This window comes from Oncorhynchus mykiss, chromosome 21, assembly GCF_013265735.2.
Source record: "Oncorhynchus mykiss isolate Arlee chromosome 21, USDA_OmykA_1.1, whole genome shotgun sequence".
Lineage (NCBI taxonomy): Eukaryota > Metazoa > Chordata > Actinopteri > Salmoniformes > Salmonidae > Oncorhynchus > Oncorhynchus mykiss.
The window spans coordinates 41,107,269-41,127,992 of NC_048585.1; the positions used below are offsets into that span (position 1 = coordinate 41,107,269).

General features: G+C 43.2%; 1 protein-coding gene across 3 annotated transcripts; it reads left to right on the top strand.

The window, feature by feature from the left end:
• The first annotated feature begins 1,177 nt into the window (after positions 1-1,177).
• LOC110500425 (splicing factor 3B subunit 2) lies at positions 1,178-18,666 on the top strand. 3 transcript variants are annotated; one of them, XM_021577799.2, is made up of 22 exons: positions 1,178-1,372; positions 2,623-2,669; positions 2,771-2,854; positions 3,108-3,335; positions 3,533-3,595; positions 3,843-3,966; positions 9,022-9,143; positions 9,423-9,531; positions 9,807-9,910; positions 10,166-10,366; positions 10,622-10,738; positions 10,999-11,079; positions 12,976-13,203; positions 14,210-14,359; positions 15,594-15,683; positions 15,896-16,003; positions 16,153-16,260; positions 16,453-16,595; positions 16,792-16,893; positions 17,014-17,113; positions 17,402-17,593; positions 18,138-18,666. In XM_021577799.2, the coding sequence occupies exons 1-22, from the start codon at positions 1,243-1,245 to the stop codon at positions 18,207-18,209; spliced, it is 2,703 nt and encodes a 900-aa protein (XP_021433474.1). In that variant the 5' UTR covers positions 1,178-1,242; the 3' UTR covers positions 18,210-18,666. The 3 variants fall into 3 exon arrangements, with proteins under 3 accessions (XP_021433474.1, XP_021433475.1, XP_021433476.1); XM_021577800.2 differs by having other exon boundaries at positions 9,813-9,910; positions 18,138-18,658; XM_021577801.2 differs by having other exon boundaries at positions 1,220-1,372; positions 2,771-2,830; positions 18,138-18,658.
• Positions 18,667-20,724: the final 2,058 nt, after the last annotated feature.

Consider the following 20,724-nt stretch of genomic DNA (forward strand, 5'->3'; position numbering starts at 1 on the left):
TTTTCGCACATTGCCCCTTCTGGTTCTCTCTTTGGGCCCAGGATAAACCGCCACTGGGATTGGATGCGTTTGCTCACCACTCATGACGAAGGGTTCTCCTGTATGCTTTCCCCCAATAATGGGGGAGCCTTGCAGTCGGAGGCCGAGCAGTTGCCATACCACCATACCAGACATTGATGCAACCCGTCAGGATGCTCTCGATGGTGCAGCTGTAAAACCTTTTGAGGATCTGAGGACACAAATACCTGGGATTGCAAGGTTTTATTGCAGAACAGTTGCAGGGGGTGTTGAGTGGTGGTGTTATGTCTTCTCAGACCGTTGGTCTGCAGTAGGATTAGATAGGGTAAATAGTGGAATGGAGTGATGTTGTTTTTGATTATATTTTTTTTTTAGAGAGGACTAATAGTTGGCAGGGTAATATACCCCAATTTAATAGTACCGTATCACAAATAATTTAATGTATGTAGGTAGGCTGTGAATGGCCTCACACTCCAGTAGAGTAGGTGGTGGTGTATGCACCTTAAGATTGGACGCGATCCGTCAACAATCCCAAAGAAGCCAAATTGAGCTCAGTACCGCATCGCCTTGCGCCTCTCAAATTTAGTAAAAATGCGGAGGGCTCCATATAGCTCCGCATTGACATGATTGGTTGACGGTAGGTCCTGTATACACACAAACTGACTTCTTTAGCAACTTGCTTCACAACAGCTCTGCGCTGCTCAGCAAAGCACAAGAAGTAGGAATGCCTTGACATCTGCAGAGGCAGTATCACCATAACACTTACAAAAAAAAGATTGCTGTTTTGAAACTGGTATTTTGGATGCAGTAATTGCAGTTATACTCCACTGACTGAAATCTTTTTTCGTAAGGGAAATGCTGCAAGGCCCATGCAGGTGACAGATTAACCATACTGTATATATGGAGCTCAATTTGGCCTCTGGAGGCTCCACAATTGTGTCACACCATCCATACAGAGCTTCTGACCACATTTCTCGGATCAAGCATACATTGCCTCTTACTTCACATTGGCATGTAATTTTGGCAATGAATCAGGATCGTGTTTTTCTTAATTAAATACTGCAACCTAGTGGTTGTAATTTGGAAACCCATGAATAATATTATTCCTCCTACCACAAACTACATTACCCAGAAATCTCCAACTGCTTTTTCCGGTTTGCAAGATTTGTCAGGTTTTCGTGTCTGTTGTTTCTGTAGAGTCCCATTGCTCTGTTGAATTTCAACATGGCTTCCGACGGACCGCCGGGGACTGAACCCATGCCTTCTGACTTGGGGAGCTCTGTAGCGGCCCTGAATACATGGAGCAATCCGGAGCTTCAAGCCAAGCTAGGCGAGCTAGGCGCACCTAACATGGGTATGATTAGAAGCAAGCTTTGAATTGAATGCATTGTGTGTAGCAGTAGCTAGCCGCTAACATGCTATCCACACATATGTACTTCCGCGGCAAAGTTAGCTAGCAGGCCCTCATGAAAGTAATGGAGAGTGCAAACTAACGGTATCATAACTCGCTCGCTATCTACACAAACAATACATATTAGCTACAAGTTCATGTTCAACACCTCTACGCATAGTATTTTGCTTAACGTCAGTGAGTCATCATGGTTGATAGCTAACAGCTAATCTTAACTTGCTGTTTTGGTTGGGTGTTTGATTGATAAAAGGCACATTTAAAGCCAATTTATGCTTGATTCGATAATATGGTCGGAGGCGCCGTAAGGATAATGTGACGCAATAGCGATCACCCAGAGGCATGCAGAGCCCAAAAATGAGCTCAGTATTGCATTGCCATGCCCCTCAAAATGTTTAATAATGTGGAGGGCTCAATATAGGTCCGGCATTGACATGATTGGTTGAGGGTAGGTGAGGGCGGGAGGTCCTGTATAAACACAAACTCACTTCCTTGACTACTTTCTTCACACTAGCTCTGCGCCGCTCAGCGAAGTGCAAGAAGTATGAATTCCCTGACTTCTGCAGAGGCTGTATCACTGTAAATGCTGCACGGCCAATGCAAATATCGAATTGACCATGCAGCAGTGCAGAGCTGTTGTGAAGGAAGTTGTCAAAGTTTGTGTTTATACAAAACCTACCGTCAACCAATCATGTCAATGCAGAGCTATATTGAGCCCGCCGCATTTGTAAAAAATTTGAGGCGAACAGTGACGCGGTACCAAGCTCAAGTTGGCCTCCTGAGGCTCCGCATTTGCGTCGCATCATCAAGTCGGCACCTCCGACCACAGCCGCGGGAAGTAGGGCTGATGAGGTACAGCAGCCCCTGAAAAAACTGATTTAAAAAATATCAAACGAGTAGAAATATATTCTTATTGCACTGGGCCTTTAATAGCCCTATATTATAGGACCTATATAGCCATCTGCAACACGGGGGAAAACAACAAATTGCTGCACCCCCAAACCTTCCAACCACATTTTCAGATCAAGGATAAATTATCTATTAACAAGTCGCACAGATGCTTTCCTCGAAGTGGCTGATTTAACTACACAGCAATATAAATGAACCTTTCATTTCATCCATTTGTAATGAAATCATTGTTGTCCCAGCTGTATTGTTCATTGTTTGTTTACAGTTGTCTTTTCCTCCTTTCTTAGGCCCCAGAGAGGAGATGCTGGACAGGCTCAAGGGATACATGATGCAGGTCAGTCTGTGCTAGTGAGGAGGAGAGTGGAAGAGTGTATTGCATCTTATGCGTTTATCTGATCCATTTATCTTTGTGTGCATCTGTGTTTTTCCACTCAGACTGGAATGATGCTCAGCAAGCCCAACCAAGGGGGTGATGACAAACCTATGACCACGCAGGTCAGCACCAACCGACCCTATAAGGTTATTAGACAGTCCAATCGAATTCCTTTCATTCTTACGTTTACTGTGATTGTTTAGCCATACACTCTGCAGCATGTGATCAATCTGTCATGAACGGGACCTGGAGTTTTACCTTTACCATGTGATCTGACCAGTAAAAACTAAGGGGAGTTTTCCTGGTTAGGGCACATGGTGCCGGAATAACTACTTACCCAAATCAAAAACAACCTTACCAACAACCACCCTTCCCTCCTCCTCTATCTTTGTCCCCCAGATGCCAGGCATCCCCCCCATGCCCCCAATGCCCATGCCGCCCATGCCACCTGGTATGGGTATGCTCCAGGCGATGAGCATGATGGCGGGTGGACCCCCTCCACCAGGGATGCATATGGGCATGGAGCCTCCAGGCATGCCCCCTGGCCTCTCCCAGGAGGACCAGCTGAAGATGGTGCAGCAGAGGGCTGCCATGATGATGCAGCATGAGGAGAGGGCCAAGCAGCAGGTAAGACCAAACCACCGGAGAGGGTTTTTATCTAGGCCCCTGAGTTTTACCTGACTAGGAAATACTCTAGGCCCTAGTTGTAAAGTAGTCTGTCTTCTCTTGCATGGGATGGAAGCAGTGGCTGTAGAGGGGTTCTGGTATTGATCAGTTGGTGATGAATAGTTTCAAAAGTTGACCTTTTGTGTGTGTGTGTTCAGGGGGATTCCCGTGCTATGGAAGAGCACATGAAGGAGCAGGAGCTTCTGGAGCAGCAGAAGAGGGTGAGGGCTGGAGGCTGTTCATGTCTTTCTCCCATCTAAATTATTTTGTTGTTATTGATCAGTAGTTTTGTGTCACAACCAATCACATTGTAATGGTACCGTCCCTTGCTTGAAATATATCACGTCTTCTAATTCTCGCTCTTCCCTACCTCTCTTCCCTTCATCCATCTCTCCCCTCCCTTCTCTCTCTTCCTTCCCTCCTCTCTTCCTTCCCTGCTCTCTTCCTTATCTCTCCTCCCTCTGTCAGGCGGCAGTGATGATGGAGCATGAGAGGCAGCAAGAGCTCGCTAAGATGCAGCATGGAGGACCAGGGCCCAGGATGTCTGACCCGGGGCCACGACCCCCTGGCATGATGCCCCCCATGATGAGAGGTCAGTAGTGCACACCGCTAGAGAACGACTCGTAATTGGTCGGGCCTATATTAACCCTTAGTTACCGGCAATCGGCCCTTGAGTATCGGCTGAGCCGATTTTCCCCTTTATAGCATGTTAACACACTTGCCTCTCGTGTGAAACTCCTGCAATCCGGCGCCACTGCTAACTAGTTAGCCTGTCCTCGAGGAACCTCTGGGCTGCTTGCTACCTACCCACTCTAGACCTTTCATGCTGCATATACATTTTTGCACACTTTAATAATGCCACACAGAATGTAGACATTTCTACGGTGATAATTGATTAACTGTTAGGCAAGACAATGTCCATACAGGCTGCAGCCCTTACAAAGCAACCAGGGGTTTCCGGTATGATTTTTTTGGATTGCGATATAATGCTTTTTATTCATTGATGGTGTGCTCCAACTTCAAAGTCAAATATACTTTAGGTTAATAAATCCTCAAGCTGCTTGGAAATGAAGTGTTTCTATTTTTACTCGCGCAAAAGACGCAAGGTCCTTCAGATAAGTGTACCCCCGACTGGGCAAAATTGGCGACGGTTGTGTTGATTATCTCTGTGTTCAGTGTGCCCACCGAGGGGATTCTTTCTCCAAAACAGTAAAGAATGCCTCAAGATTTCACTTTTTTTCGAGAAGAAAGTAACAAGGCTGATGCACATCGCACGCTGCTCCAAGGAGTTGTAACAGTTTTGACTTCCCAACAGCAGCCGCTCACTTTGAGCAGGTCACGGTCCACCTCAAACGCAAATAAATTAGAGGCAAATTGCGTTCGTCAGGCCCAGTCCTAACAGTTCTGCTGCCGCCCTAGGCAAGATCAACATATCCCAACCTTGTGTCATGTATAGTATACAGATTTGGAATGGATTGAGAGAGGAGAGTAATTATGTGTAGGCTTATCATATGAAATGGGTGCATTTCATTTGAGCTTATTCAGTAGCTCTTGGAAACGATACATCGTTGCCAACTATTCACATCGGAGAGTTGCAATCATTAGTCAGCCGACGGCGTATAATAGTTGTTTATCAATAAGCCACGTATATCACACATGGCGAGTCACGACCCCCACGATAGTTCAAATTATAACATAACATTTATTAACATCCAGTAGAAGTGTAGAAATATATCATTTTGGTTATGGTAACCAGTGCTTTCATAAATGCATGGCGTGGGCCTTGTTTTACAGGACCATTGTAAAATGAGCTTTCTCTCCATGAGCCAGCCTTACCGAATGTTGTTTATTTACATATCGAATTTGATTGTCCAATATCAGGTTGTTCATTTCTTAATTTCATGGCCTCCTAGAGTGGCCTCTTTAGCATCGGGAGTGGGGCGGGCTAGCCCTGGTGTTCATAGACTGCCATGTTGTGTTATTTATTAGGCCTCATTAAAATGTTCCGGCCTAGATTGTATTTTAAAACAGCTGTGTTTTGTTATTTATTAATACAAAATATTCATAAAAATAGTCTATAGGACAGGTCGTTCGCAAGTTATATTATACACATTATTATATTTTGAAGTGTTATTACTGTGTAGGCGGCTTGTTCTTCTAGGCGTAATGTTTCTTTAAATATATATATATATTAATTTATGATTTATAGCAGGGAGGAAGACGCAAGGGCAATGTTTTGCTTTTCAATAAAACCTATCATGTTGTTATAAGAACATCATTCTACTTTGTTTTATTACCTTTACAGGCACATTTCTACTCTGTTAAGATGAATTACAATCCTCTAAATGTGATTTTGTTCACCGTGGGTGGACACCATAATGCGTTAGTGTTCAGGTCAATTACAATCTTTCCCGGTCACACTGTCCGGCGGAAAATGTTGACGAAAACCCTGAAAGCAACATACCAGTAGCTAGCTAGGTAAACAACATTCAGCATAGAGATAACTTTTGCTAGCTAATCAAATCAAATTGTATTAGTCACGTGCCGAATACAACAACCTTAGTGAAATGCTTACTTACAAGCCCCTAACCAACAGTGCAGTTTCAACAACAAAAAATATGGCTAAGAGATAAAAGTAACAAGTAATTAAAGAGCAGCATTGAAAAATAACAATATATACAGCAGTTGCCATACCAGGCAGTGATGCAACCAGGCAGTGAATTTACAGTTGCAGTTCATATGAGGAAATCAGTCAATTGAAATAAATAAATCAGGCCCTAATCTATGGATTTCACCTGACTGGGAATATAGATATGCATCACAGTGGGCCTCAGGGTCTCGTCACAACATTTTTGTGCATTCATATTGCCATCAATAAAATGCAATTGTGTTCGTTGTCCATAGCTTATGCCTGCCCATACCATAACCCCACCACCACCATAGGGCACTCTGTTCACAACATTCACATCAGAAGACCGCTGGCCCACATGATGCCATACAAGTGGTCTGCGGTTGTGAGGCTAGTTGCACGTATTGCGAAATTCTCTAAAACAACGTTGGTGGCGGCATATGGTAGAGAAATTAACATTAAATTCTCTGGCAACAGCTCTGGTGGACATTCCTGCAGTCAGCATGCCAATTGTGCTCTCCCTCAACTTGCGACATCTGTGGCATTGTGTTTGTGTAACAAAACTGCACATTTTAGAGTGGCATTTAATGTCCCCAACACAAGGTTATCATGCTGTTTATTCATCTTCTTGATATACCACACCTGTCAGGTGGATGAATTATCTTGCCAAAGAAGAAATGCTCACTGACAGGGATGTCAAATTTCTGTTAACTTTTATGTCAGCTCATGAAACATGGGACCAACACTTTAAATATTGTTTATATTTTTGTTCCGTGTACTTGACCGGTCTGTTTATTTTTCACGCCTGCTACAGAAGAGACAAGAATGCATGCTCGTGAAGGGATATAGAGAGCAGCTGTTGCTTTGCGAGGTATCTCTAACTGAAAATGCATGATGAAAGTTATTGATAGTGGGTATTCAGCAGTCATAAAAGTGTGCCTTATTTACTTTGAAGAACTACAAAAGAGTAATTTTGTCAGACCGCATAGGCAACAGCTGATGATGACTTGGAATGAAATAATATTAATCAATAAAACAAATGTAATATACACGACTGAAATATTTGATTAAAGTACATTTAATAAATGATTCAGTGGTGTTACCGCATTCAACCCAAATAATCTAATCCAAGATTATTTTTAGTAATTCAACCGAAACTGAACCGACCTCAAAAGGCACTAATTGTTCTGCACTACCAAAAATGTTGTTAATTCACTGAGTTAGCTAAATGACCTGTCTTTCTCTTGCTGAGCCGACCTGAACTGCCGACCGGAAATCCCGTTCATCGCTCACGGAGCGCTGCTTGCCGCTCTAGCGCTCCACATCCTTACGCGTTCAGCATTTAAACAGTTAATTGTATTAAATCACCATAGTCTATAAATTGCGCATGTAGGCCGTGACTTAAAGCTAAATGAAATGAAAAATGCCTTATTAGGCTCCTCATCTTAGTAATTAACCTTGATTTTGCACCTGTGTGCTTTTTCAGTTTATTTATGAAAAAAATGTAGTGAACTCCATGACAGTGCCTTTTGAATTCACTTTTGGAAACACAAGTTTGGCCAGAGTCTGTGGCTTCAGGCTCATGTGACGGTGCCCGCAGAGTAGGCCAGTAGCGGAGAATACCCTCTCTGCGATTGCGGAGCCACAGGATGCTGAACACCCTTCGGCCCACTCTTGCCAGGCTGGGCGGGGAGGAGGAGTTTTTCTTTATATAGGCGTAAAGGTTTTTTTTTTTTAGGAAAAATAACCCTTTCAAAACAGAAAGCCTCTTGAAAGAGGTAATATGTTAGGCTTATTGAGCCAAAATCAAGGATATCCTATTGTATAGATAATAGAACGAACCTGAAGGAAACTTTTAAGAGATCAGATTTTTTGTTTATGAATACTTGAATACAATGGCACACTTAGCTAGCTACCCATCTCATTCCTTTCTGTTAGCATGTGCATGTAATACATCATCATGCTTTCGGGGTGCGTGTCTTTTCAGATTCCACAGTGATTCTTTAGTGGACACTACATCACCGCTCTTGCTCTTGGTCCTCATCTTTGTGAGTCACCTTGATTTTGCACCTGTGTTTTTTTTTTTCTCAGTTTCTTTATGGAAAATATTTAGCGAACTCCATGACAGTAGCTAAAGCAAGGGGCTAAGCAGCACACAAGTAGACTACAAATGCATGTCCTGATCTCGTGAAATAAGTGGAACTGGAGCGAAATTGGAGCGGCCGAGACAGCCGCTGCTCCATCCTTTGGGAAACTGGCTCTGCGCTTCAGTCAAAAATCGGCAAGCTCCTCTCTAGGCTCTGCTCAGGCTCTGCTCACATACTTTGGTTACACGACACAGGAGTGGTGTCATGTCTCTTAAAGAGACAACACATATTTTTTAAAATATTTTTTTTAAAGACAAAGGGCTACTTCTATTAAAAAAAAAATGTTGATCAGTAGGCCTAACGTGGTCTCAAATGAAAGGGCAACAGATTGTCTTCTGTTGCCCCATAGACTACTGAAAAAGGCCCTAAAGAGTCAATAAATCAACCCATGAAGACAGTCCTCTTAAATATGAATTCACCTGTATTGTGACTAGGCCTATGTAATCTTGCTTCACCCAGTTTATCAAGAAATGTACCATTATGTTAAGTAGTTATAGTGTTAAAAACAAAGTCAAATTGATTGTATGGTTGTATAAACGATTTGTTGAAGCCGTACATGGCTTTCTATGGGAATATTTATTCAAATGTTAATTCAATTATTGAAATGTTCAAATTATTAAAATGTTCACATTTTCAAGGTATTATCGCCATAAAATATTGGCCATTTTTAAATTTTTCTCCATATCGGCCCTTCAAAACCCATATCGGTCGTTCTCTACAGAAAATGATAACAAGCGTTTCTTATTGGACATTTCCAGATAGTCCCTCCCTGTTTCTGTCCATTTTCGTCTGTTTCGTGCTTACATAACACGACGGCGGGTACATCGACATGGTTGGTGCAAATCAAAATGTGGGTCTTGTTGTGTTGTAGGGATGAACCCACCCCCTCCTGGTATAAATACTGGTGGAATGAACCCACCCCCTCCTGGTATGTCCATGATGCATACCCAGAGACAGAGAGTTCCCCCACCGCCAGGAGAGGACGCCAGAGAGGTACGACCCAACGTCAAGCTAATAGACATTGTCCTTGTAAATATTGTTTGTCGTGGTCTACTTTGTGCTCTTAAACATAAGACACAAATACTTAACACCCATGTAAATTGAACTGGATGCTTGCGACTTAAGTTTTCATTTAGTGAGTTATCTCAGGTAAGAATTCAGCTGCTATAGAAGTCTGCTCGGTGTAAGATTTAGAAGAAATGTATATGTGATATGTTTTTAGTATCAGGAGACACCTGACCTAAGAAAATCTAGTGTGCGTGTGTTTAACAGGTGTGGCAGGGAGAGGAGGTGGGCATTGGCCCTAAGATCCCTCAGGCCCTGGAGAAGATTCTCCAACTAAAGGAGATCAGACAGGAGCAGCTAAGCACCGCTCCCACAGGTCAGAACAGGGAACTACACACTGGAGTGGGATTATGCATAAACCCTTAACAAATGACAAAATCATGACTTAAACAAATAAAGTAAGCTAACTCTATTTATAACATATATTTATTGAGTGTTTCTTCATATCTTTCAGTAAGTTAACATCAACCAAACCCTGACGGTATCTTTCTATTCTAAGTACTGCAGTCCTAGTTCTTGTTATCTGGGTTCAGAGCCTTGTAGGAGCTTGAACTGGTCAGTGAATGTTCTGTGTTTTCTATCCTTTTCCAGAAGAGGAAGAGGAGGAGGAGAGCCAGGAGATGGAGATGAACAACTCCTCCGCCCCCGTCTTGTCTGAGACGGAAGAGGATGACAGTTCTCTCTCCAAGAAAGATGTGAGTATTGTTCTCATTCACAACTTCTCTCCTGCTGTCTGTGGGTGAATCTCAATTGTATTTTCTTGATTCCTCGCGTCCTCTCCTTGGCCTTGGCGCTTCACCAATGCGAATTCAGAATGATGCGACTCAGCAGGGAATTTAACTCACAACCTTAGAATTTTACGGCGGACACTCTAACCACAAGGCCACTGAGTTGGTGTGCGGATTAAGAAATGCTGCTATTTCCTGACATTTTCTCTCTTCCCTTCTCAGAAAAACCGCAAGCGCAGGAACCGCAAGAAGAAGAACAAGAAAAGGCGTGTGCAGGAGAAGAGGGAGCAGGCGGTGGAGAAGAAGGAGGAGGATGGAGGGAAGGAGAAAGAGCATGAGGTGGAGATCGAGTACGTCACTGAGGAACCGGAGATCTACGATCCTAACTTCATCTTCTTCAAGAGGATCTTTGAGGCCTTCAAGGTGAGAGCCTGCTCCGTTTTGATCATTTTGTTTATTCATAACGAATTTACAAATGATCAGTCAAAACATCTTACACATTTGTCCGCAATCTTCTTGACCTTATTATTTACCATTTTGAAGACCACTTATGAAATACAATATACTGTTGTTCAATTTGGATATTGGTTTTCTGTTTGAGTGTTCAGTAAATTGCTTCACTTAACTGGCTTTGTCTCCGTCCCTCTCACTGTTTATTTATTTTTTTTCATCCCTCAGCTGACTGACGATGTGAAGAAAGAGAAAGAGAAGGAGCCGGAGAAAAAGGAGGCTCCTACCATGTTGAAGAAGAAGGGGTTCGAGGAGGAGACAAAAGACAGCGATGACAGTGATGACGTTAGTATTCATCTATCCTATGGTTTCTTCATTCCTTGGCTTGGATGAAGAAGACAAAATCTCAAGCAGGACTGTTCAGTGTCTCAATTATCTAGCCTACTGCCCTAAGTAGTGCACTTTCAGGGAGAAAGTTAGAGGATTGGGACATGGGGGATAGTGTCTTCCTGTTCATGTTGTCAATTACTCCTTCTTTGGAACTGTTGACCATGGAAGTCTTTCTCCATCTCTTGATCTCTCTCCATCTCTCTCTGTGTGTACAGGAGATCAGAACAGATGTTCCCAAGCTGTCTAAGAAGAAGCTGAGAAGGATGAACAGACTGACTGTGGCTGAACTCAAACAGGTAAACCACTTTCTTATAACATAGTGGTTATAAGATCTAGCTGGTCTCATTAATGTTCATGAATGTTATAAGTGCTGACTATATACACACACACACACACACAGTACCAGTCAAAAGTTTGGACACACCTACTCATTCAAGGGTTTTTCTTTATTTTTATACATTGTAGAATAATAGTGAAGATATCAAAACTATTAAATAACACATGGAATCATGTAGTAACCAAAAAAGTGTTAAACAAATCAAAATATATTTTATATTTAAGATTCTTCAAAGTAGCCAGCCTTTGCCTTGATGACAGCTTGCACACTCTTGGCATTCTCTCAACCAGCTTCATGAGGTAGTCACCTGGAATGATTTTAATTAGCAGGTGTGCCTTGTTAAAAGTTAATTTGTGGATTTTCTTTCCTTCCTTCTTAATGCATTTGTGCCAATCAGTTGTGTTGTGACAAGGTAGGGTTGGTATACAGAAGATAGCCCTATTTCGTAAAATAAAAAAGTCCATATTATGGCAAGAACAGTTCAAATAAGCAAAGAGAAACGACAGTCCATCATTACTTTAAGACATGAAGGTAATTCAATCCGGAAAATTTCAAGAACCTCGAGTCGCCTCTTCACTGCTAACGTTTTTTATTTTTTTTATTTATGAGACTGGTGTTTTGCGGGTACTATTTAATGAAGCTGCCAGTTGAGGGCTTGTGAGGCATCTGTTTCTTATACTAGACACTCTATTGTACCTGTTCTGACAGGTGTGGCATATCAAGAAGCTGATTAAACAGCATGATCATTACAAAGATGCACCTTGTGCTGGGACAATAACAGCACTCTAAAATGTGCAGTTTTGTCACACAACACAATGCCACAGATATCACAAGATTTGAGGGAGCATGCAATTGGTATGCTGACTGGAGGAATGTCCACCAAAGCTGTTGTCAGATAATTTAATATTCATTACTCTACCATAAGCCGCCTCCAACGTCGTTTTAGATAATTGGGCAGTATGTCCAACCGGCCTCACAACCGCAGACCATGCGTAACCACGCCAGCCCAGGACCTCCACATCCGGCTTCTTCACCTGCGGGATCGTCTGACATCCTGACCACACCAATTTTTTTTTTACACAAACATGTTATTCATTAATTTCAACCAAACCGGTCGCACGCGTCAACGAGCATCTGCGTAGCCAGGCGCCTCTCTTGTTATTGGTTTTTAGAAGCATATACCCACGTGGGTGATTGAAAGCTGAACTGAGGTCCACACTCCAGTCGGGGGTTATAATGCACCTTAAAGTTGGGGCGGCACGTAGCCTAGTGGTTAGAGCGTTGGACTAGTAACAGAAAGGTTGCAAGATCGAATCCTCGAGCTGACAAGGTAAAAATCTGTCTTTCTGCCCCTGAACAAGGCAGTTCCTAGCCGTCATTGAAAATAAGAATTTGTTCTTAACTGACTTGCCTAGTTAAATAAAGGTAAAAATATAAAAATTCTAATAAAAGTTGGTTGCCAACCGCCATATGAAGTCAGAAGAAGACTGAAGGATGAGAGATTACTAGAATCTTACTAGCTTGACCCTTTTCTCTGTGGATTGTTGGAGTAGAGGACCTTGTGTTAAATAACAACCCAATGTTTATATCCCAGGACAAATTAGCTACAACTGTAAGCTAGCTACTGCAAGCCAGCTAAATGGCCATGAATGTTTAATGCGTTTCGACCTGTCCCCAAACTTATATAGTTGGTTCAGAGTTAGTTTTGATATTTCCACCTGCGTGTCCTGATCGTGAATGGACAAAATTAACATGCGAGTCCCAAGCCTAGTCAGCATGTGACCTCCCAACTTTATTACCTCTCTTTTCGCTCCCTTCTCTCCTGTCATCCCCCTCCCTCTCTCCTCCTCTCCAGTTGGTGGCGCGTCCCGACGTGGTGGAGATGCACGATGTGACGGCCCAGGAGCCCAAGCTGCTGGTACACCTGAAGGCAACCAGGAACACGGTCCCCGTCCCCCGACACTGGTGCTTCAAGAGGAAGTACCTCCAGGGCAAGAGGGGTATAGAGAAGCCCCCGTTTGAGCTGCCAGAGTTCATCAAGAGGACGGGTATCCAGGAGATGAGAGAGGCTCTGCAGGAGAAGGTGGGTGACTGGTTGGGGTTGAGTGGGTACAGGGGACCACAAGCTGGTGGCAAGTGGGTCCATTTTGGGATGTACTCATGTTTGAATGCTTTCCTCTTTGAGGTTAACAAGGATCCATCATGACTAGATAGGTGTAAGAATGTGGTTGGGGCATTGCTTTTATCTGTGATTACTTAGTACGGAAGGACCATGTATTTCGGGGATCATCAACTAGATTTTTCTTGAGCGGATGGTCAGGGGGCCGGAACACAATTACAAATTTGTTGACTGCAAGAAGCACAGATATAAATTTTGACTAAAACATAGTAATTTCAAACCTCGCTTGCGTTTGTATATGATCACGTAAAAAAAAAGTTTATTTTTCTGCACATCTAGGCATACCTCTTGAGCTGTCTGTATCCTCCTGATTGGTGGTTATTTTTATTTTAAGAAACTATATCTGAATCTCTGCTAAAATCGGGGTAAAAGATTGAAAGGAATGCGAGTCTTATTCAGTACATTTAGTAATTAGTTGCTTTTCTAAAGTCTACCAACCTTGCCAGCAGGCATGCCAGCTAAGATAATTAGACAAGCTAGCTACTTTAACTTGATTGATAGCCTGAAATTGGCTTCTTGGTAGCTAATTGAGGTTGGGAGATTGGGAACCTGTCTGAAATCAACTTTATAAAATTGCTAGGTGGCTAGTAGTATTACAGAAAAACAACAACAAGACAAATCTGATGTGGCATGTGCCGCTTTTGATCATATACAGTATATCTCTCTCTTATACTTTGGAACAGATTTCCAAAATGAAAATCAATTGGAGCTGATTTGCTAGTGTTTATATAGTCCCCCCCCAAAAGTAAAATAAACTTGAGGGGCCAAATAAAATCACCTGCGTGCCAAATTCGGCCCGCGGGCCTCCAGTTGGGGAACCCTAATGTATTTCTATTGTAGTAGGACACAATCTAATATGCATCTGTTTTATCCTGTGTAAACTCTTCAACACTATGTTCCCTGTTCACAGGAGGATGCCAAGACCATGAAGACCAAGATGAGGGAGAAGGTTCGTCCCAAGATGGGCAAGATCGACATTGACTACCAGAAGCTCCACGACGCCTTCTTCAAGTGGCAGATGAAGCCTAAACTCTCCATCCATGGAGACCTATACTACGAGGTAGATATACTACACCAAAAGTATGTGGACACCTGCTTGTCAAACATCTCATTCCAAAATCATGGGCATTAATATGGAGTTGGTCCCCCCTTTGCTGCTATAACAGCCGCCACTCTTTTTGGATGGCTTTCTACTAGATGTTGCTGCAGGGACTTGCTTCCATTCGGCCACGAGTTAGTGAGGTCGGGCACTGATGTTGGGCGATTAGGCCTGGCTCGCAGTCTGCGTACCAATTCATCCCAAAGGTGTTTGTCTAGAATGTCATTGTATGCTGTCACGTTAAGATTTCGCTTCACTGGAACTAAGGGGTCTAGCCCAAACCATGAGAACAACCCCAGACCATTATTCCTCCACCACCAAACTTTACAGTTGGCACTATGCATTGGGGCAAGTAGCATTCCCAAGTTTAAACAAGTTTTGTTAGTTTTACATGTATAGACAGGTTGGTTGTTTAGCAACAAATCCGATGCGTGCGCAACTATGGGGCAAAACACACAGGGTTGGCTTAGATTGTTGACTACATGTAAACTATATTCTATGTTTTATTGAAAACATAAACACATTTGCACAAAGAGCACTTCTTGTCTCAAATACATCATTACAGTTGTTGGTTAGCTAGCTAGCACATTTTTTCCATATTAGCATTGACATGAAATCAGTCAAAACACCTCAAAACAAGACATGGTATCAAGAACAAGATGAAATGAGCTTTTATTTATTTATTTAACCTTTATTTAACTAGGAAGGTCAGTTATGAACAAATTCTTATTTACAACGAGGGCCTAGCTGAAACGAGTCACTTACGATTCCCCAGCATGGCAGTTTCTTATCATTGTTGGTAGCCATCTGGCCATCCAGAATCATAACAACTCACGGACTTCTGCACCATTGAAGCATGCACATAATTTTTTGTGTGTGACATTGTCAGCTAACCCATCTCTTTAGACTATCCGGATATCCCCCCAAAATATCATGATATTATTTGAATAGTGAATTATTTCAAATTCACTTCCCTAGCACATGAATGTTATAAACTTACCATTCTATTTATCAATATCACATACATTTCGGAAATGTATCACGATATGGATTTTTGTCCGCATGGCCCAGCTCTCCTATGTGGTTGATTTTGGGTTTCCTTCAATAGTTCCTTGTTCTTGAATGAAATCCTGGTTGTCAGTGGACTGCTCTGGTAGGTTTCTGTTTCTCACACTGACCTCTCTCTCTCTTTCAGGGTAAAGAGTTTGAGACGAGGCTGAAGGAGAAGAAACCAGGTGATCTGTCAGATGAACTGCGTATCGCTCTGGGCATGCCGGTTGGACCGGTGAGTTAATCTTCATCCTCATCACCACCTCCGCTACTTCATGTTATTGTTATCTCGCCACTAACTTTATTGTTGCTGGGCAGCTTTATAGTTGTGCTTTATTTGATTTGACTAAAATAATTGTATTGATGATCGTCTTTTTGAGAGCAGAATGACACTGATACACAATGGTCTTGTCACTAAAATTGCTTCACCATCCCCTCTCTGTGCAGAACTCCCACAAGGTGCCCCCTCCCTGGCTGATTGCCATGCAGAGATACGGCCCCCCTCCCTCCTATCCCAACCTCAAGATCCCTGGACTCAACTCACCCATCCCAGAGGTAAGCCCGACTTTAACAGACACACTCTTTAACAATTTACCGACTCGTTACAAAAGTATTAACACTGTATTGAAATGTTGCAGTATCGTGAAGCTCATTACAGACGATTAACTCCCCCTCTTCCGCTCTCGCTCTCTCCCTCCTCTCAGAGCTGTTCGTTTGGTTACCACGCTGGTGGTTGGGGGAAGCCTCCTGTAGATGAGACAGGCAAGCCTCTGTACGGTGATGTGTTCGGGACTAACGCAGGAGACTTCCAGGTTAGATCCTCCTCGTACACTGATGGATACCCTACAATCGTGCCTCATACCCCTAATATTTACCATACACCAAACTTCCCTACACTCTACCACATATGCCTATATCATACAACCAGTCTGCTTTTAATCTATTGGTGTATTGACTGGTGCCCTAATGTGTGTGTGTGTGTGTGTCTTTCTCTCTCTGTGTAGGCTAAGGCTGAGGAGGAGGAGGTAGATCGTACGCCGTGGGGAGAGCTGGAGCCTTCAGATGAGGAGTCTTCAGAGGAAGAGGAGGAAGATGAGAGCGACGAGGAGAAACCAGACGAAACCGGCTTCTTCACACCGGCAGACAGGTAGACATTCACATGTTGTTTACTGGACGTTTGAAACACAAGTTGACATCGACTTGAAATGAACCAGTCTCTTTATACTGTTGGATCAAATGGCCTTTGATCGCACGGAATGACATTTGCATTTGGTTGACTTGAGTACCTTGATCAGTGTTCCAACTCCAGCCCTGTGTGTGTTTTGTATATGCCTCTCCCCCAGTGGTCTGATCACCCCAGGAGGCTTCTCGTCAGTGCCTGCTGGTATGGAGACTCCAGAGCTCATCGAGCTGAGGAAGAAGAAGATTGAGGAGGCCATGGACGGGTGAGTGTGTGGCCATACTTAAGCTGTGTGTGTATTCTCTATTGTGTGTGTTGTGCTAACTAGGCTGTGAGTGTGCGGTTTGTATCTTCTGGTGATTTATTTCTGCGGAATTATGTGTAGGAATGAGACTCCTCAGCTGTTCACGGTGCTCCCAGAGAGGAGAACGGGCTCTGGAGGGGCAGCCATGATGGCATCCACACACATCTACGACGTATCGGGGGTAAGAACCATGTCTGCTTTCATGCCAGTTTTGATACATACTGTACACTAATGCATTGCGTAGTCAACACATCTACATCCATCCTCAGGATCATACGCACACACACACACACTACGACTGCGCCCGAATCACCACCCAATCTATAGTGATCTACTTTTGGCCAGGTCTCCAAACCATTTGGACGCAGTTGTACCACACACACACACACTAGGGAATTAGGGTGCCACTGCCATTTCAGATTGTCTTTTGTTTGAACCCCCTTCTCGCTCTCTCTTTATCCCTCTCCAGGCGATGGCTGGTCGTAAGGCGGGTGGAGGCCAAGAGTCCCAGGGGGTGGAGGTAGCCCTGGCCCCAGAAGAGTTGGAGCTGGACCCAATGGCCATGACCCAGAAGTACGAAGAGCATGTCAGGAACCAGGAGGCCCAGGTGGAGAAGGAGGACTTCAGCGACATGGTGGCCGAGCACGCCGCCAAACAGAAGGTGAGAGGTGGGAGCGACTGCAGGCTAGCGTACTGGAAATCTTATTCTCGGTTTTCGAAATGTATTAGACCACTAGAGCCTTGCTGAGGTTAAGAGTGTTTGTATTACCAGTTTTCAGTTCAAAAGGAAGCAAAAACAAACACTAGATGGGAAGACTAGAGGGCCATTTTTATTATCTCTACTGGTATGAGTGATTTCAACACCTAAATCCCTATTACAACTTTAGCTCCAGGAATTCAATGTTTTAAAAAAATGTACTGTCATAATAACTAATATTGCAAGGCCTTGCTTTTAAAAAATGTTATCTCTATGCCATCCTCCTGTAATATCAGTATTTGAAAGGGGCGTGCACATGCACAGCTATCTCCCTCCTTCCTCTCTCCCTCTTATCAGCCCTGTAGAGATGAGAGAGAGACCTATGTCAACATGTTGTGCCGGGATAGGGGGTTAGTAGAAGGGGGGGAAAGTAGTGTTTTCACTGTTGTATGACAATATTGACAACTTGTTTCTCGCACTCTCATTTCTCTTTCTCTCTCTCCCACAGCAAAAGAAGAGGAAGGCCCAGCCCCAAGACACACGAAGTGGTGCCAAGAAATACAAAGAGTTCAAGTTTTAGACCAACAAAATCACACAGAGAGGAAATGGTAAGGGAAGAGAGGACAGGCAGAACGAGACTAACAGGGCTCGGATTTTAAACCATGAGGAACCACTCTTTCACGACCACAAAACCATCAATTATCACGGTTGTTTTATTTTCCTTTAAATTATGATGTAAATAAGTGTCTGGCAGGTTTGGGGTCATTTCCATTTCAATTCCAGTCAATTCATAACGTAAACCAAATTCAATTTCCCAATGTTCCTTATTGAGCGTTGAAGATAATTGGAATTAGATGTTCAGTGTAATTCCTGAATTGAATTGAAATGAAATTGACCCCAAGACTGGTGTCCGGTAGAACCACTGCCAGGTCTCCTCCGTATGCAGCATTTGTATGACCCATCAATTCTATCCTGTGTGACTGTTATTTGTTCATGTAACTGCTTTTCTGTTTTTGTAAATAAACGACTCAAATCCATTCCATGGATCCATATGGTTAATATTTTCAGGGTTTATAGTTTTTTCCTGGCCATGTGACCTGTCACCTGACCAGGAAAACTCCTGTCCCTAGTTAGTGATCGCCAATAACAAGTCGAGACACACGGTGCGGAAAAACTGGGCCCTACATTGCTATAGTCCTTACTTTAGTGATCTACACCTTTAACATTCTGTCAACATGCCTATGGCTCTATGAAGTCAAACCTAGCATGAAAAACCATGAGCTGGCCTCATGCCTCACCGATATACCCCCTGACCAAGTCATAAGGCTCTCTAGAGCCATAGAGCTGACTGATGTACTAACAAGGTGTAGTTCTAAACTCGTCCACCAGGGGCTGACAGGACCCAGTGTGACAGACACCTGACGTCCGGGGAAACTTACCCTCATACGAACCATCCTGATCTCGCGAGCTTACATTCTGTTTCGCCTAACAGAATGTAAGCTCACGAGATCAGGACGATGCTAGGAAACACTCACTGTGACCTAAATAACTGCAGTAGCCGCATGCTGACTCGATCACTAGTACACACACACATATACACACACACACACACACAGTAACACAATGCCTGTGAGGCCCCCTCTGCACCACACTGTCTGGCAGGCTCTCTCCAATACCATTCCAGGATTTGTCGGCCAAGCGTATAGTAGCCTACTACAACCTCTCAGCCACATGCTAGAATAACTATTCCATGTATTTTTCTCATTAGCCTGCTTAAAAAAAGAGGTGACTGCTACATAACCATATGATATACACTATCTCTCAAATATGGTTAAAGATATTGTGTCAAACCCAGATGAGAAATACGAAATAAGTATTTTCCTGTGTGTGACGCGTCTTAACGTCTTCATGAAAGGTCAAGTGGACTCGAGACGTTGCCTATTGTTGTGGAGATGGCGTGACATCATTTTAACAGCGTATGAATGATTTCCCGCCCCACACTGGGGAAACCCTGGCATGAATCATCCGGTCGAAGACACCACGTAGGTGGAATCACACACACCATGGGAGATTCAGAAACCGGTAAAGACACTCGCATTAATGAATGAATGTCATCCTGACTGCAAGTACTAGGCTTGGCCATTCATACCGCCATCAGTGATTCGCATTGGCCCCTTCAATAGACATGTCCTTGTCTTCCATACTCAGTTCTCGTTGATAAGATATATTCAAGACACTGTTTCTTCACCACTAATTGGCAGTCAAGACAGAAGTTGCATCGTCACTGATAAGGTCATAAATGACATTGGATGTATTTTTTTTACCATAGCTGGTCTGAATAAGGTATCTTCTCCCCTTGACGTCTTGGGTTCAGGGTTGACGTCTTGGAACGCAATGAGATGTGGCAGATCCACAGAGCACTGTTTAGAACCCCTGGGTCCATCCATGGCCATCATTTAATCTGTGTCATCCTAATCTCTTTCTGGATGTCATCACAAGCAGCAGTGGCGGGAAGAAGGAAGCAAGCAACACCTTATGTGACTTGAGACAAATATAGATGGCCTGCCTGCACGCATATTATTCACGGTGCAGGCATAGCCACGGGAAGTAGGGGTGCTGTAGCACCCCCTTGAAAAATCTGAATTAAAAAATATATGTTTTGAACAAAGAAAATGTTTTCCACAAAAGTAGTGCACTGGGCCTTTACTTGTATTAGCGGACCGATTTCGACGTCTGCAGTTCAGGCAGAAGAAAAATAAAATGTCCGCTTTGGCAAAAAAAAAAGAAGGTAGTTGTATAATTAAGAACAGTGTCGAGCAGGATTCAATGGTTGGAATTGCATGAGTTGTTGCCCTGTCCCTTCCTCTGAGATTCATTGTAATGGAATCCAAAAGAACAAAACCCTGTCCTCACATTTTCATCAAAGGGTGCCAAGTTATGGGCAAAAACACAAAACATCCACATCAAATGTAACATTTTTCTTGATCAAATAACATGGAAAACAACTTTTTTTGTGCAGTGTTAATTTACCATCCTACAAACCACTTAATGTAAATGTACGTTACTGTATATAGGCTGGTCATCTAGGTTTGTAC